The sequence below is a fragment of the Micropterus salmoides genome, unplaced genomic scaffold (assembly GCF_014851395.1).
Source record: "Micropterus salmoides isolate LMB-PRFRI ecotype aquatic unplaced genomic scaffold, ASM1485139v1 Ms_hic_scaffold_21, whole genome shotgun sequence".
NCBI lineage: Eukaryota > Metazoa > Chordata > Actinopteri > Centrarchiformes > Centrarchidae > Micropterus > Micropterus salmoides.
In genome coordinates, this window is record NW_024041262.1 from 19,577,784 (window position 1) to 19,592,172 (window position 14,389).

At 37.6% G+C, this 14,389-nt stretch overlaps 1 protein-coding gene across 1 annotated transcript; it reads left to right on the forward strand.

The window, feature by feature from the left end:
• The first annotated feature begins 1,157 nt into the window (after positions 1–1,157).
• Positions 1,158–12,303, forward strand: LOC119916583 (5-hydroxytryptamine receptor 3A-like). The gene is made up of 10 exons (XM_038736634.1): positions 1,158–1,194; positions 3,872–4,032; positions 6,073–6,117; positions 6,240–6,349; positions 7,470–7,639; positions 7,808–7,968; positions 8,453–8,663; positions 8,746–8,891; positions 9,132–9,197; positions 11,898–12,303. The coding sequence occupies exons 1-10, from the start codon at positions 1,158–1,160 to the stop codon at positions 12,132–12,134; spliced, it is 1,344 nt and encodes a 447-aa protein (XP_038592562.1). The 3' UTR covers positions 12,135–12,303.
• Positions 12,304–14,389: the final 2,086 nt, after the last annotated feature.

Consider the following 14,389-nt stretch of genomic DNA (forward strand, 5'->3'; position numbering starts at 1 on the left):
CATGGGGGTAAATACCTAGGGAAAGAAGTAAGAGTTAACAATAACAGTGCAATCAATATAAGAGAATTATAAGGGGATAGAAGAAGAAGGGCATAGGAAGTGCATGTTAGAGGTTAAGGGTTAGAGGTGTTATAAGAGAAAGTGTTCTCGGAAGACATGAGTTTTCAAGAGCTTCTTGAATTTAGAGAGGGACGCCCCTGCTCTGAAGGCATGTGGTAGCTCGTTCCACCATCGTGTCACAGATGAGAACAGGGACTGAGATTGCTTTGTGTGTAGGGATGGCAGAGCCTGGCGGCGTTCGTTGGAGGAGCGCAGTGGCCAAGAAGGAACGTAAACTTGTATTATAGAGTTTAGGTAGACCCAGTGGTCACTCTGTATGCAGCATTAGTGACTTGAATTTGATTCAGGAGGCCACGGGTAGCCAGTGGAGGTCACTAAGTAATGGAGTGAACTGAGTCCTTTTTGGCTGATCAAAAACAAGTCGTGCTGCTGCGTTCTGAACCATTTGTAGGGGTTTCACTGCACAAGCTGGAAGACCTCCTAGGAAGGCATTGCAATAGTCAAGGCGGGAGACAAACATGGCCTGTACCAGAAGCCGGGTGCCATACTGAGTAAGGTAGGGGCTGATTTTTCTTACTTAGTATATATTATTCTAGGATATAGGATGTACCATATACACTATAGGATATACTATAGAAGAATACTTAGTAGTAATACATGGTTGTGTTATAGGTTTTCAAAGGTTGATTGAGGCAACAAGGGATTACAAGGGATAAATTACATTTAGGGTCATTAAAAAGGGGGAAAAAGATATACACCCTGATTTATCACCTTATATTGTGCATATTTGACAGCTACTGAGACTTATCCAGAGTGCCTGCAGTATTTATGCCTTAAATATGTAAGAGTGCAGGAAATGTTGTGGGTTAACAGTAATATTGATCAGCCCACAGTGTGGTAGACATAAGCGGTTGTTGTTTCCTGCATTTGGTGTTTCAACTAAGGGTTGGTCATTCAGTTTACCCAGCCCTCTTCCAGTGAGAGGAAGTGGTATTTTTATAGTAACATGATATTTCCAGAAAGCCCAGAGTGGACAGAGATGCACATGTTTACACACCTCTCACAGACTTTGGATTCTCACTGGTCCTGCATTCATGATGCTTGCTGGCTTTCTCTTTCTCCTCCTTCTCAGAGGTAAGGTTTCGATCATCCACTCAGTGTCCCTGTTGCTCTGAATAATCAACAGACCTCACTGTCAACAGCTTTCAATGGAATTAATTTCTTCCAAGGAAATAGTCTTAGTGAACTATTTGGCTAATCAAGATTAACATGGACACAGTTTTTCTAAAGATGTGTTGTTGCTGACTGCTTTTTAATGTTATGTTAATTCCATCCACCTGCACTATTTTGTGAGAGACAGAAATCTCAGAGATGGATGTCTCAAAACCTGGAAAGAATAACACTATCTGTCAACTAGAGTGAGACATTTGTTTTTATTTTTTTATTTTATTAGCTTATATGCTCAGTTGCCAGTTTACATTTTACTGTTTTATGTTTTTAACTTTTTAAATTGTATTAAGCTTACCTTTACTGCAAATGAATCAATATTTCAGAAATAGTTCTGAGTGCTGCTGCTCATGATTTTATCAGTGTGCATTTGGTGATATTTAGCAGATTGTTCTCAAATGAAGAGACTATTTAGACTTAGTGTCCTGTAAAAGTGCCCACATTTAAAATCCTTTTAGTGGTCGAGTAGAGCTGGTCGAGTATGTGTGACCACAAACCACAGCATATTTCTACAGATATTTGTGAGCTGGATTGACATGAATCAATATTATATATTATTAATGATTGAAAAAACATACTAAAACAAGAGTGCTTAGCTGCTCACACGATATGGCAGGACTCTCATTTTACGGGAAATCACATGATTTTTAAAATAATCATTTGAATATTTGAGCAAACTCTATATATATCATTCTCTTTTTAAAAGTACATATTAATTTTTCTTGGGTCTAGCCTTGTACGTTTGTATTTGCTATGATTGCTGTACATTCCGACGGGTGTACCCGTAACCATAGCATACTTTGAAAACTCAGATTATTGGTCAGTCCCAGATGTTTGTATTATCTAATGTGTAAAAAGTTCTTGCCAGATGAACATAGTAGCCAAATCTAAACTTAGTTTGGTGCCCGTTACAGCAACAAATATGGTTAGTCTGGTAGTTTGTTTGAGCAGAGTGGCCTGGGATGGAGTCAGATAACTAACTAATAATCAACTAACAAATGTTGCCAACACTTAATCATTTTGTGTAGGAAAGCGGGAGATGTGTGTGCAAGGAAAACATGTTGAAAATAAAGATCTGTATACCCTTTTCTGTCAGGTGGAAGTAACTCCAATAATACAGAGCCACCGGAGCTACATGATGATCAACAGAACTTCAATCAGAGCTCTGAGGAAAGTATGTAGAGTAAATAAACACGCCAAAAGCACTCAGTAATTATATGTATTTATGTATGAATTTCAACAATGTATACATGGCAGACCATTTATACACATTGAATTCACAAGGATTGGCCTGGGCTTACGTTAAGATTCCTGGCTTGAATTATTATCCTTATCCCAGTCCAGCCACGGCTGTGCCACCCAAAGAGACACCTGGCACACTCGTTTAACGATTTTTTTGTTATTGCCATACATACTTATCTCAGTTCAAATCTCCTACGAGTCCATCTTTCTATATCCCAGTAAGCAAACAAAAAATACTCAGTTTGAAGTTCAATCCTAAAGTTGGCCAACGAGTCTCTCATGTTTAATAGACAAGCTTAGTAATTCTCCAACAACACTGGAGTTCCCCCGCAGCCTTCGATGCTGGTAAGCATGTAACCAGGCTGTAACTCAGGACAGCCTGGGCCTCTTTCGGACTGGTGCGTTTAGTTTGAAATCCCTTTTTACAGATATTTCCTGAGCTGACTGGTGGCTGTGTGTGACGCAGGTGCCGATCGCCACAATACACTTACCTTACTACACATTACAGTACAGTATTTCTGTTGTACATTTTTCCCGTCCATCAAAGCGGCCGATGGCCCAACAATTTCTCCAAGCACCACCACCACCGTCACCACGTTACCTGCGGGTGGCGGTGCTACTTTCATTCCCTGTGTGACATTTAAGTTTCTGTAGTGTCAGCTTCTGTCAAGCTTAAGGCCATTGTACAACAAGAAGGCAAGCAACAGCGTAACGTGCAGACGAAGCGTCAACTTCGTCCGACTGCTTTCCTCTTGGGTGTCATGTGACCAGAGTGCACTCGCAGCTCTTGTGATTAGAAAATCTTGTTTTATTACATCGCGATAATATCGCTAATGCAATTAATTGTTCAGCCATATTTGCTAGGACAAAAGTAATTGTAATGCAAAGTGCTTTCAAGAACGAACAACGAACAAATATAAAGAATGAGAAAACACAAGCTGTTCCTCAATACCGAGTTCGCCAAGTTCGGACTTCTGTACTTTAAAGTTCGGACTTGGCAAGTTTGGCTCAGGAGTACAAACTCCCAGGAATGGGAGCCCGCAGTCGAAACGAAAACGTCCTAGCATTTTTTAAAATTACCTCTGTCTTGAGAATTCAACCACATATTTGGAGTTTTAACAACTATATTCTCGCATAAAAAACTGATTGAAAAACAGCCACTGATACAAACTAAACAAGCTAAAACAGGAAATATAAAAACAAAAACAAAAATTATTACAAAAGTTATAATTATTAAATTATTATAAATTATTACAAAAGTTGTATTTTTTGAAATAACAAGTAACTGAGAAAACATGTCTCAAACATAGGTGCTCTGTTCTAATTTATATTTTCTCTGTAGATGGACTGTCCTCTGAGCGTAACTGCAGTTATCACGATGTTTTAAAGCACTTGAACTTTACCGAAAACAAAGATCTGCACTCCTTGATCCGGCCTGTTAAAAACCACAAAGAGCCCACAGTGGTACACATGGATGTCCTACTCTATGCTATTCTAGATGTGGTAAGTGATTACTTGTTATTATAAATTGCAATTATTAGTCACTCTGCCAAGTAGTGTATCTTCTCAGTTGTACAATAGCATGATATCTCAGGATTTACTGGAAATCTAGGCTATAAGCCAACATCAACATGTGGCCAGTTTCTGCTAAATGTTTCTTTTGCCAGTATTAACAAATGTTGATATTTCATACAATTTCCTATAATTGGTTGCAAAATTCTTCTTATCTACTATTATCTTATCTACATCTATTGAAAAACAATTTTCTCCCCCTGCAATCTTACTAACCCTCCTTCCTCTCACAAACACTAACAGATAGATGGCACTGTTATTCATTGTACTTTATTCACCTTAATAATATTCACACATACTGTTTTTGTACTTGTTTTTTTTTTATTATTATTATTCTTATTGTAAACCATAGCAGTGACTGTGAAAGATTTGGCATTTGATGACTAATTTGATATTTTTCACAATCATATTTGTACTAAGCCCTCATATTAGAAGATACTACTATCTAATCATGCTGATTAGAATGACTGACTGAATTCCAGTTTTTAGAATATATAAACATTGTCAGTTAGATAAAAGATGATAAAGTGCTGGAATCCTTCTGTATGTTAGATTAGATTTTTAAATATATTTAGTCACCTGTAACCTGACGGGGACAACATGCTGGTGGCAATAACTAAAGATGAAAATTTGGATCAAACAGATAAGACATACTTTACTTATGGACCTGTGATTATAAAGTCATAGTGTACATTTTTGACATCTATTTTTCATTTTATCTTTTATCATTTTATCATTAAATCTTGCTTATTTTGTATTAAATGAAAGTCAAAACACATTAAGACCATGCAGCTAATATTCAAAACTCCCTTTTAAACTACATTTCATCCAGTTAGTCATTTCAGCTGCACCACAATCGTTGTCATTATCATCTTCAACATGATGACAGGAATATCCCATCAGTATGACCAATCAATCTGGCGGAGCCAGCCGTCACCATCTTGGCAGTGCGTCACTCCCGGATAACCAAAAATGGGCGAAGAGGTGGGTTATAGGTGGAGCTGTGATGACGTGTTGCTGAAACCACGCCTGCCTAGCGCAACATGACCAAGTTGTCTTAGGCTAAGAAGCTAATGCTATATGTTACTCTGTGTTGCTAGCTAGCTTGCTAGCCGGCTAACCTTGTCCTCTGGGGCTGTGTAATTCGAGGTTAGATAAAAAAGGACAGTGAGGCCTATAGACTTTAATCTGAGCTGAGGATGAATCCACGATGTCCAGCGATCCCTGTCTCTGTCCTTACATTGATGAAACATTGATCATAAAAGTGATCATGTTAAAAATCCTGTTTGGGTAACTAATTGGGATTTTGCTGTTTTTTTTGTAAATGTAACACCTTTCTAGTCGTTTCGACCACTACATTACATCTGCATTCACCAGTCACACACATTCATACACTGAGCCTAAGTGCTCAAACGAAAACTAACATTCACACTCATACACTGGCGGAATAGCTGCCAGGGGTAATTCAGGGTTCAGTATCTTGCCCAAGGACACTTCGACACGCAACCAGGGGGAGGCAGGGATTGAACTGCTGACCTTCCGATTAACTGCCAACCCGCTCTACCTCCTGAGCCACAGCCGTTTAAGTTTAAGACATAAACTTCTGCAAATCAATGTGTTACGTATGTGCTTTGATGCCAACTGCATGAATGAGGAAATGTGTCCGACAGCTACCTCAGGCTCTGCAGACAGAGAGAAAGTTTGCTGAAGAAAAACCACCAGCGAACAGATCACTTACCATGCATGGTAAATGACCCAGAGTTTAAGTTAACCCTCTTTCTGGAACAGAAAACCCAGAGTTTCCCTCATCTCAGGCTTAACAAACCCAGAAACTTAAACAGGGTGCTGTTTGTATACTCTTATTATCTGACTCTAGTGTGCCTATTCTAAACTCTGTCATATGACCTTTGATATTTGTGAACTTGTAGTAACTTGTATTAACGATTTTCATAAATATTTCTTTTCTCATAGAATGAGAAGGAACAGCAAGTGGTTCCTTACGTTTGGATTAATATGGTGAGTTCTCTATAAAAAAAGAAAACACCTTTTGATTGATTGCATTCCCACCTCTCACTCTGTTGGGAAACTCAAATTTCTTTTGTTTAAACACCCCCCTCCCCTCCTGTTTGCCTCTGTAGTGGTGGAAGAGCGACTACATTGCTTGGGATCCTGCAGACTTCTGTGGTATTAGGAAATTTTCTCTTCCTACTGAATTATTGTGGAAGCCAGATCTAACTATTGAAGAAATGTAAGTTTGAATGTATGTACAAGTATTCCCTTACACTCACAAATGCACATACAGGTGTATAGAGCATCATCTTACTGTTATTCACAATCATATTTATTGCATATATCCTGTAGGTATTGTATTTGACCTATCAACCACCAATCAAGATTAAACTAATGTCAAGTTAACCAGTGGCTCCATCCTCCAAAACTCCTGTTGTGCCAAAACATTGTTCAAAGACCTTGAACAGATTCTAGCGGACAGCCTAAAGATACCTGTTATCTTTGAAAACAATTTTGTTAAGATATTTGGGGAAATGGTGCACCCAAAAAACATTTAAGACACAATAAATTACAGAAATTGGTATTCAAATATATATATACAAGGAATCAGAACAGATTGTCCCCTGACTCCAGGGTTGTCGGTTCAGTCCCCGCCTTCCTTGAGCAAGACACAGAACCCCACATTGCTTCCAATGCCAAACATTTTTGCACGCTGCCATTGTTGTGTGAGTGAATGGGAGGCAGTTGTAAAGCTCTTTGGACAGAAGCAACTCAGAAATGCTGTCCATAATGTATTTTTGGGATTAAATGAAGGATATATCCGACAGGGAAAACAGATGTTAGAGAAGAATGAAGAACATCTTTTATGATGTTTCTGGTCATATGATGATAACGTTAACAACAAAGGAGTCGAATACATATCCTTTCACTCAGAAAAGATTTTCTGATGATAAATGCCAGCAATTTATTATTACCTCTTTGTTTTATTTAATTATTTATTTATTTAAGAATTACCCAACTAGTACCGAGTTGTAAAGTGCCACCAACATCGTTACAGTGATTATTGGGCTAATTACTGCACGCACACAGTCCATTAGCACAGAAACTCTCCTGCTCTGACTTGTTTTAAAGTGAAAGTACAGATGCTTTCAGAAAATGCAAAAGGGTGGGGGTTTAAGGCATCCAACAAAATGTCCCCAGCCAGTATTGAATTAGAAATGTTTCAGTTATATGGTATGCGTTGTAGTTTATTGCATACTTTCAGTGTATTTTACATGAAGTTATGTTCTAAAGTAAAATAGATAATACCATTTGTGAAAATCATATTAAAGCAAACGTGTGTGTTTGTTCTCGTACAGGACAGAGAAGGACAAGGCCCCTCCAAGTCCTTATCTCACTGTTAACAGTCGAGGTGAAGTAGAAGTTATGAACGACCAGGTACTGGTCAGCACCTGTGGAATGCACGTTTACAAATTCCCCTTTGACATTCAGAGCTGCAACATCTCCTTCAAGTCTGTCGTACACTCTGGTGAGCACGTAATCTCTTGTGTTACAAGTTTCTGTAAGTTGTTTATGTGTTCTGTGTCTGTTGGAATGCATGCGTGTGCTTTCATAACTTTGAAAATCTAATGCCATACATTCCTCACTTGTTGATCTGCAAGAAAACCTCAGTTTTATTTTTTATCTACCACTTCAGTTGAAGAAATACACCTTGTTCAGTATCTCAACTCTTCTGAGGCCACAGAGTCGTCTCGTGAGTTGATGCGGACCCAGTACGAGTGGCTGTTCATCAACATGACAGTCACCAACAAAACTGTCGAGACTTTCGGCTTCAAACAAGATGTGATGATTTATACAGTAAGTATTACTGAGAAAACATCATGTGTCTTAAGTAAGTAGAAATACTGAAGTTTCCATTTCCATTCTTTACATTTTCTTTTACAGAAGTTCTGTCACTGAATTATTTGCAGTTTAAATTTACTGATTCAGCATAAGAGGCCCTATTTTTATGGCGCAAAATGATAAGTGTGACAACAAGCACAAAGCGGTAAGTTGTGGGCACACGGACTGTGTAAACTAAGATAACTAAGATTTGGCAAAAAGCACACACTCTGGACCAATCCCTGTACAATGTAGAATTTCCACCCTTTCTCTTGCATTACTACTTCAAATGAGCAGACAATTTGAGTGCTTCTTGCACCACTGTATACATGGGCAGGTTGGGACAGACTACCTCGTTTTTGCAACCTACAGTATATCCTACTAATACCTGTAGATGCTTCAGTTTGGCCTTTGTCAAATGTATAAATCCACTATCTGACCCTTGAACATAACTTCACAGATCTCCATCAGGAGGAGGTCTGCCCTTTACATCGCCAACTTCATGTTGCCCGTCTTGTTCTTCTTGTGTCTGGACTTGGCCTCCTTCCTGATCTCAGACAGCGGGGGTGAGAAGCTCAGCTTCAAGGTCACTGTTCTGCTTGCTGTCACTGTGTTACAACTTATTCTGAATGAAATTCTGCCTTCTTCATCAGACAAGATTCCACTTATAGGTAAAAGAAAACTTTACAGAGCACATCCTGACTTCATGTGCAGTTATTTGTCCACATTAATGATGCTGCCTTCTCCCTTTAGCGACCTACTGTATTGGAATTTTTGGTTTGATGCTGCTCAGCCTCCTGGAGACGATTTTGGTAATGCATCTGATGGAGAAAGACTCCCAAGACGACGAGGCCGATAAAGACCAAAGCCTGAGTGAGGACTGTAACAAACAGAGCAAAGCCAACTTCCACAAGTATGATGCAGGTGAGATTAAGCATAGATTTCTACAAAACTCTGGATCTCAACTCAATCTCCCCTTGTTGTTCAGTTTGCTACTGTTTTTTTTTACTGCTATAATGGTGTTCACCTTTATGATATGAATACTCACAGACACACTTGTTTTTTCTTTTATACACAATTGTATATATTTTATATTCTACAATCATCTTTGTGTAAAATATATCTTGGCAGAGATGAAGAAATGGACTCTCTGTGATGTGTCTACTGGTGAAACTCCATCTGAACTGCTGTCGGAGGCCAAAGAGGTTAGAATGTCAAGATACCTTGAATATGGACATTTTTCAGCATTTACAAATAAAGCATTTTGCAGAAAACAATGAAATAACTGTTAAGAGTTACATTTGTATGCATCCTCCTTTGATATACATCTGTCAGCTCTTGCTTGCTAAAACCATATCATAATGTAGCACTACAGCTAATACAGACAAAGTTAGTAAGAATAAAAAGTAAAATTAGCATGAAATTCCTTAAAACCACTGGGATGCGTAAACTCATTCTGGCTATTGTATTCATTACGTTAGCATGTTTAAAAATCAAACAAACAAAAATATTTTAGACACAGAAAAGGTTCCAGATGCATAATGTGTGTGCAATAACTTGAGTTCATATTAGAGATAATATCAGAATCAGAATCAGCTTCATTTGCCAGGTATGTGTACACATACGAGGGATTTGGCTTTGGATCGTACATTTCTCATGATGCACTTACTCATACATTAATATAATCAGATACAAACTACAGTATACGGAACATATACATACACACACTAAACCAAAAAAACAATATACACAGACTGAGACAATAGTGCAATGAGCAGAGTGCCGAGGATGCAGGAGCAAATTATTATTATCATTATTATTATTATGTACATGTCTGAGGTGGATTTGATATACACATATACACATATACACATACACAGTGTGATGGAGCATGGTGCAAAGGATGCTGGAATAAATAAGTATTATGTGCAGGTGCTATGTACTTGAGGAAGGTGGATATGATACAGTATACACAATATGACAATATAATAGTATGAACAGTATGAACAGCACTAAAATACAGAATGACATATACAATTAAAAGTAGTAACCAGTAAATAGGTGGCTGATTAGAGACAGAGTTACTGGGTTAATGTATATACTCTGCACTCTTGATTTTTCTCTCAGAAAAATTATAGTACACTAAACAAAAGTCAAACTGATCACTGAACTTGATCACAGACCCTGACAAACGTTGCCAAACACAATTCATAAAACAGCGATAAACGCACAGTAACCGTGTGACCCATTTTACCCTATAACAGGTGTTTCCTTCTGCAGTTTCAGTGCAAAACCATTCACTGCCTTCATAAAATCCAAGGCTCTGACCAGATAGTTTGAGCTAATTCAGCACTCTAAGCTAGCAAGATTTCCTTCTTGGGACAATGGACAGTGCTCCTATTACTTTTGCCACTTGTGTAGTTTAAGGACTTGTAAAACCTACTCATTGAAAATGGTAAAAGCGAACGCAAATTTAGTTTTATAAGGAAACAACCAAATTGTATTATTTATTGGATTACATGTGGCATTTTCAGAGCTTAAAGCAAGAAAATCTTCTGTGCCTGAAATGTGTTCAGGGGTTACCACAAAGATGGAGGCCAAGAGTGTAACTTTGTGTTGAAAAGTGGTGGGGACATAGGGGCTCAGATTAGGTGTGTGACGAGACATAGGGGGATCCGGGGGCTCCTCCCCCAGAGAATTATAGAGCATAAAACACTTAATTTCCTGCATTCTGGTGAAATTTTCTGCCACCACCTATAATTACTGCTTGAAGTGGAAAAAAAGGGGCTGATACATAGGGCTGGGCAATATGGCCAAAAATGTTATCGTGATAAAAAATGTCATATGATTCGATATCAGTATTTATCAGGATAAATGTCAATGTCTTTCAAGTTTAAAGGCTGGTTTTAGCTCCTGAGTTAAAGTTTTTAAATTGTGGTTTTAAACTTTTCTTTATGGTCAGAACAAATACTTGATACCAAACATTGGATCACGTCACAAATCTGAGGTAGAACATTCAAAACTATTAAGATAAAATCTGTTTTTAATAAATAAAATTTAAATCCTTTTCTGTCCTGTTTCCTCAACAAAATAAATATCTGAATAGAAAAATGAGGTGCTAATTTGTTCATGATTCAAATGAATTAAATCAAATATTTATTGAACATTGGTCCCCGGTACACCAAAGAGTAAAATGTAGACGTGGTCCACCGATAGATTACCTTCCGACAAAAGTGGCCTTGTTACATTCACAAAGGTCCAGACAATCCAGTCCAGTAAAATATTTAGTACAAAACGTATTATTATGTATACACACAGACTGCTGCTTTGTTTTATATTAGCCTAACTGCATTTAGCATGTAAACAAGAAAAAGTTGCCACACGTTGACCTTTTGAATGACACCTCAGTTGAACCAGTAGAAACTTCCATGCCCTGTTCACAGCCTACAATAGCTAATGAGTGTCCACATAGTTGGTAAGTTCCAATCCCCTTTCTTTCATGTATACACCAAGCCAAGCTACCAATTGTGCTGAGGACTGGCACATCACACACACACGCTATGCACAGTTAAAAAAAATATGCTAGAATACTTTCCACAGACATAAATAGATATTGTTTAAAATAAAATGCACCGCACAGAATTTCCAGCACAGCGCCTGTATTTTGTTGAGAGGTGGCCATTGTATAGGTGGGATATACCCTCCACGGTTGTAGATTCCACTATTGTAATGAGATTCTGCAGAACATAGAACTTGTATCGGGGCTGAGGTTTAAAATAAATCTAGATATCTAGAGCCAGATACCTTTCATATTACAATTGACACAAAAATGTGAACTTCAAATGCAGCAGCTGGATTAGCATTATCACATTTTTTAACCACAGTTTATTAAACTACTTCTGCAGGGTAGCAGCAGCAAACTGACAGAGGAGTGCCATGACTCTGAAAAGCTCTCAGATGACCTGAGGGAGGTGTTGAAAACACTGAGCGTGCTTCTCAACAGCAAGAAGGAAGAAGGGAAGCCCGGCTACTGGGCCAGAGTGACTAAAAGAATCAACAAAGCCTTTTTCATTTTCTATGTCATAGCTGCGAGTCTGTTTTTACTCTGTATGTGTATCAGTTGGACTTATGCAGAAGAATAATTGTGCTAAATAGTGAAACATACTGAATGATTGAGTTACAGTTCCCAGAAGTTGTAATGCGTTAATTTTTGGTGATCAGTCCTGCATCAGCACTATGAACCTACTGGGAAAATTTATTCTGATGATTGACAACAAGTCATGTGGCCCTTCAGGTTATGCAGATGTGAAGCTTTGGTGATTACAAAGTCCCTGCCCCCAGTTTGGTGTCATTAACTTAAGTCACTGACCACACACACACACTCACACCTTGTTCTACTGATCTAGAAAAGCTTATGAGGAAAGATGTAGTTGGCTGTTCAGATAATATTTAATCCGTCCTGTAATGCAATCACACACATCTGCTATTTGCATGTTTCACACAGTGGTTTAAATCAATCACACATGTTGTATTGTAATATTCTAGTACACTAATATGTGAGAAAGTGCTATGTCAAGTGTTTAATTATGCATGCAGATGTTAGCAAGATTGCACCTTGTTCTAGTTCAATACTAACATGTCAATGTTTAGTAGATATAAAGTTTACAATGCTCACCATTTCAGATTAGCGTCTTAGCATGCTTACATGTGTTCAGAGGATCACTAAAGTCTGTAGGATTCATTCTTGGGAACCGTAATTAGGTGTACAAGCTTTTGTGCCAATCTATCCAGTAGATGTTGAAATATTTCAGTCTAAACCAAAGAACGACCTACAAACCAATATTGCCATCTGTTGAGCCAAGGTGCTAACGTAACAGGTTGTTCATATATCTATCTGCATTAATCTTCTTTATGTATTCACAATGGAATAACAGTACTGATATCTGAAAACATGTATCAGACTCTTTGTGATGCAGAAATAAACAATAAAACAAAACCTATTCGCGCTATTTTTTCGTATGTGTGTGTGAGGGAACCAAAATAGTAAGGTTGTGTCCAGAAAACCAAACCAATGAGCTGAAGGATGCTAAAATGCTCCTCAGAGCTGAGGGGAACTACAGAAAATACTCTGAGGGTTCATCACTAAGAGAAGCCACCTATTAACTTCACTTAAGTAGTCACAAGATCCAATGTTAATTTAACAATGTTAATTAGATCCGCATGAAATGAATCCTAATTCCCCCAGAATACTCTCAACTCTTGTAGTTTTGAAGTGAGGAATCATACAAGTGGGGATTATCTGATTAATCTGCCTAATTTAACACTTTAACACATGACCAGCTGTTGCTTTAAGTGGGAATGATTGTTGTATTGTCTGTCTCAATAATCAAACACATTAATAACAACAAATACAACAAGCTATTTCTCCTGAAAAAAAATCTAAATTTAATTTGCCAGTTACACACGGATGCTTTTCTTAGAAACTACAGGGTGTTCGGGGTGTTTTTTGTATTCCAAATGGAGAATTAAAGTGGCATGAAACTTGGTCAACGGGTGATAAATATTGTATTAGTAAGAAAACAAAAAATGTTTTCACAATGTCCATCACATGTAGTCACTTTTTTGACAATGTTTCCATCCTCTAGTCCATCAAACAAAGTCCATAACTATTGTGTCATTTCATTTTGAATTTGGTACAAGATATAAAAATGTGTTGGTAAGATTAATACAGGATATTGAATATTCTTGTGATTTCTGTGGATAAAAAAATAGAAATATTAATTTATTTATATATTTAATCCATTATATTATCAGGTAGTATCATTGAGATCATGACATCTTTTTCAGGAGAGACCTGTGTACAAGAATAAACATATACAGGACAGACAAAAAACATTCACACACAAGTTAGATACGAGTTTTATATTAAGAAAAGCAATTACAAGTGGAACTGCAAATACTCGAGTATAGTCTTTTAAAATCTTCAGGTGAAATGTTACTTCAGTTTATGAGCAAATGGTCCAACAAAGGCATTTTGGACAAAGATTTGATTTTCTTTGTGCAATTAGTTTTAAATCCACATTCATAAAAAAAGACAGGCGCTGACTCCAAACCTATTCCTGGACAATTAAGTCAATATGGCACTACAATTAAACAAGAAGGTTGAAAATATCATGACCAAGATGCCAGCGTGCACACGACACGAGACTCAGCATCTCTCCAGATTCTGCAAATGATTACTTATATGCCTGTTAATTTCAGGTCTGTTCACTCAGAATAGTCTTGCATACATATCATAAAGCTACATACAATACATATTTATACTACTGTCTATACTAAACATATCTGATCTATAGTGAATTCGTATTTATACTAATGTCTATAGTACTTATTTCTG

Excerpts from the sequence above, each read along its gene's own strand:
- LOC119916583 (XM_038736634.1), top strand. The coding sequence starts at position 1,158 with ATGCTTGCTGGCTTTCTCTTTCTCCTCCTTCTCAGAG. Across the intron at positions 1,195-3,871 it reads CTTTCTCCTCCTTCTCAGAG|ATGGACTGTCCTCTGAGCGT; the intron begins GTAAGGTTTCGA and ends TTTTCTCTGTAG. Across the intron at positions 6,350-7,469 it reads GATCTAACTATTGAAGAAAT|GACAGAGAAGGACAAGGCCC; the intron begins GTAAGTTTGAAT and ends GTTCTCGTACAG.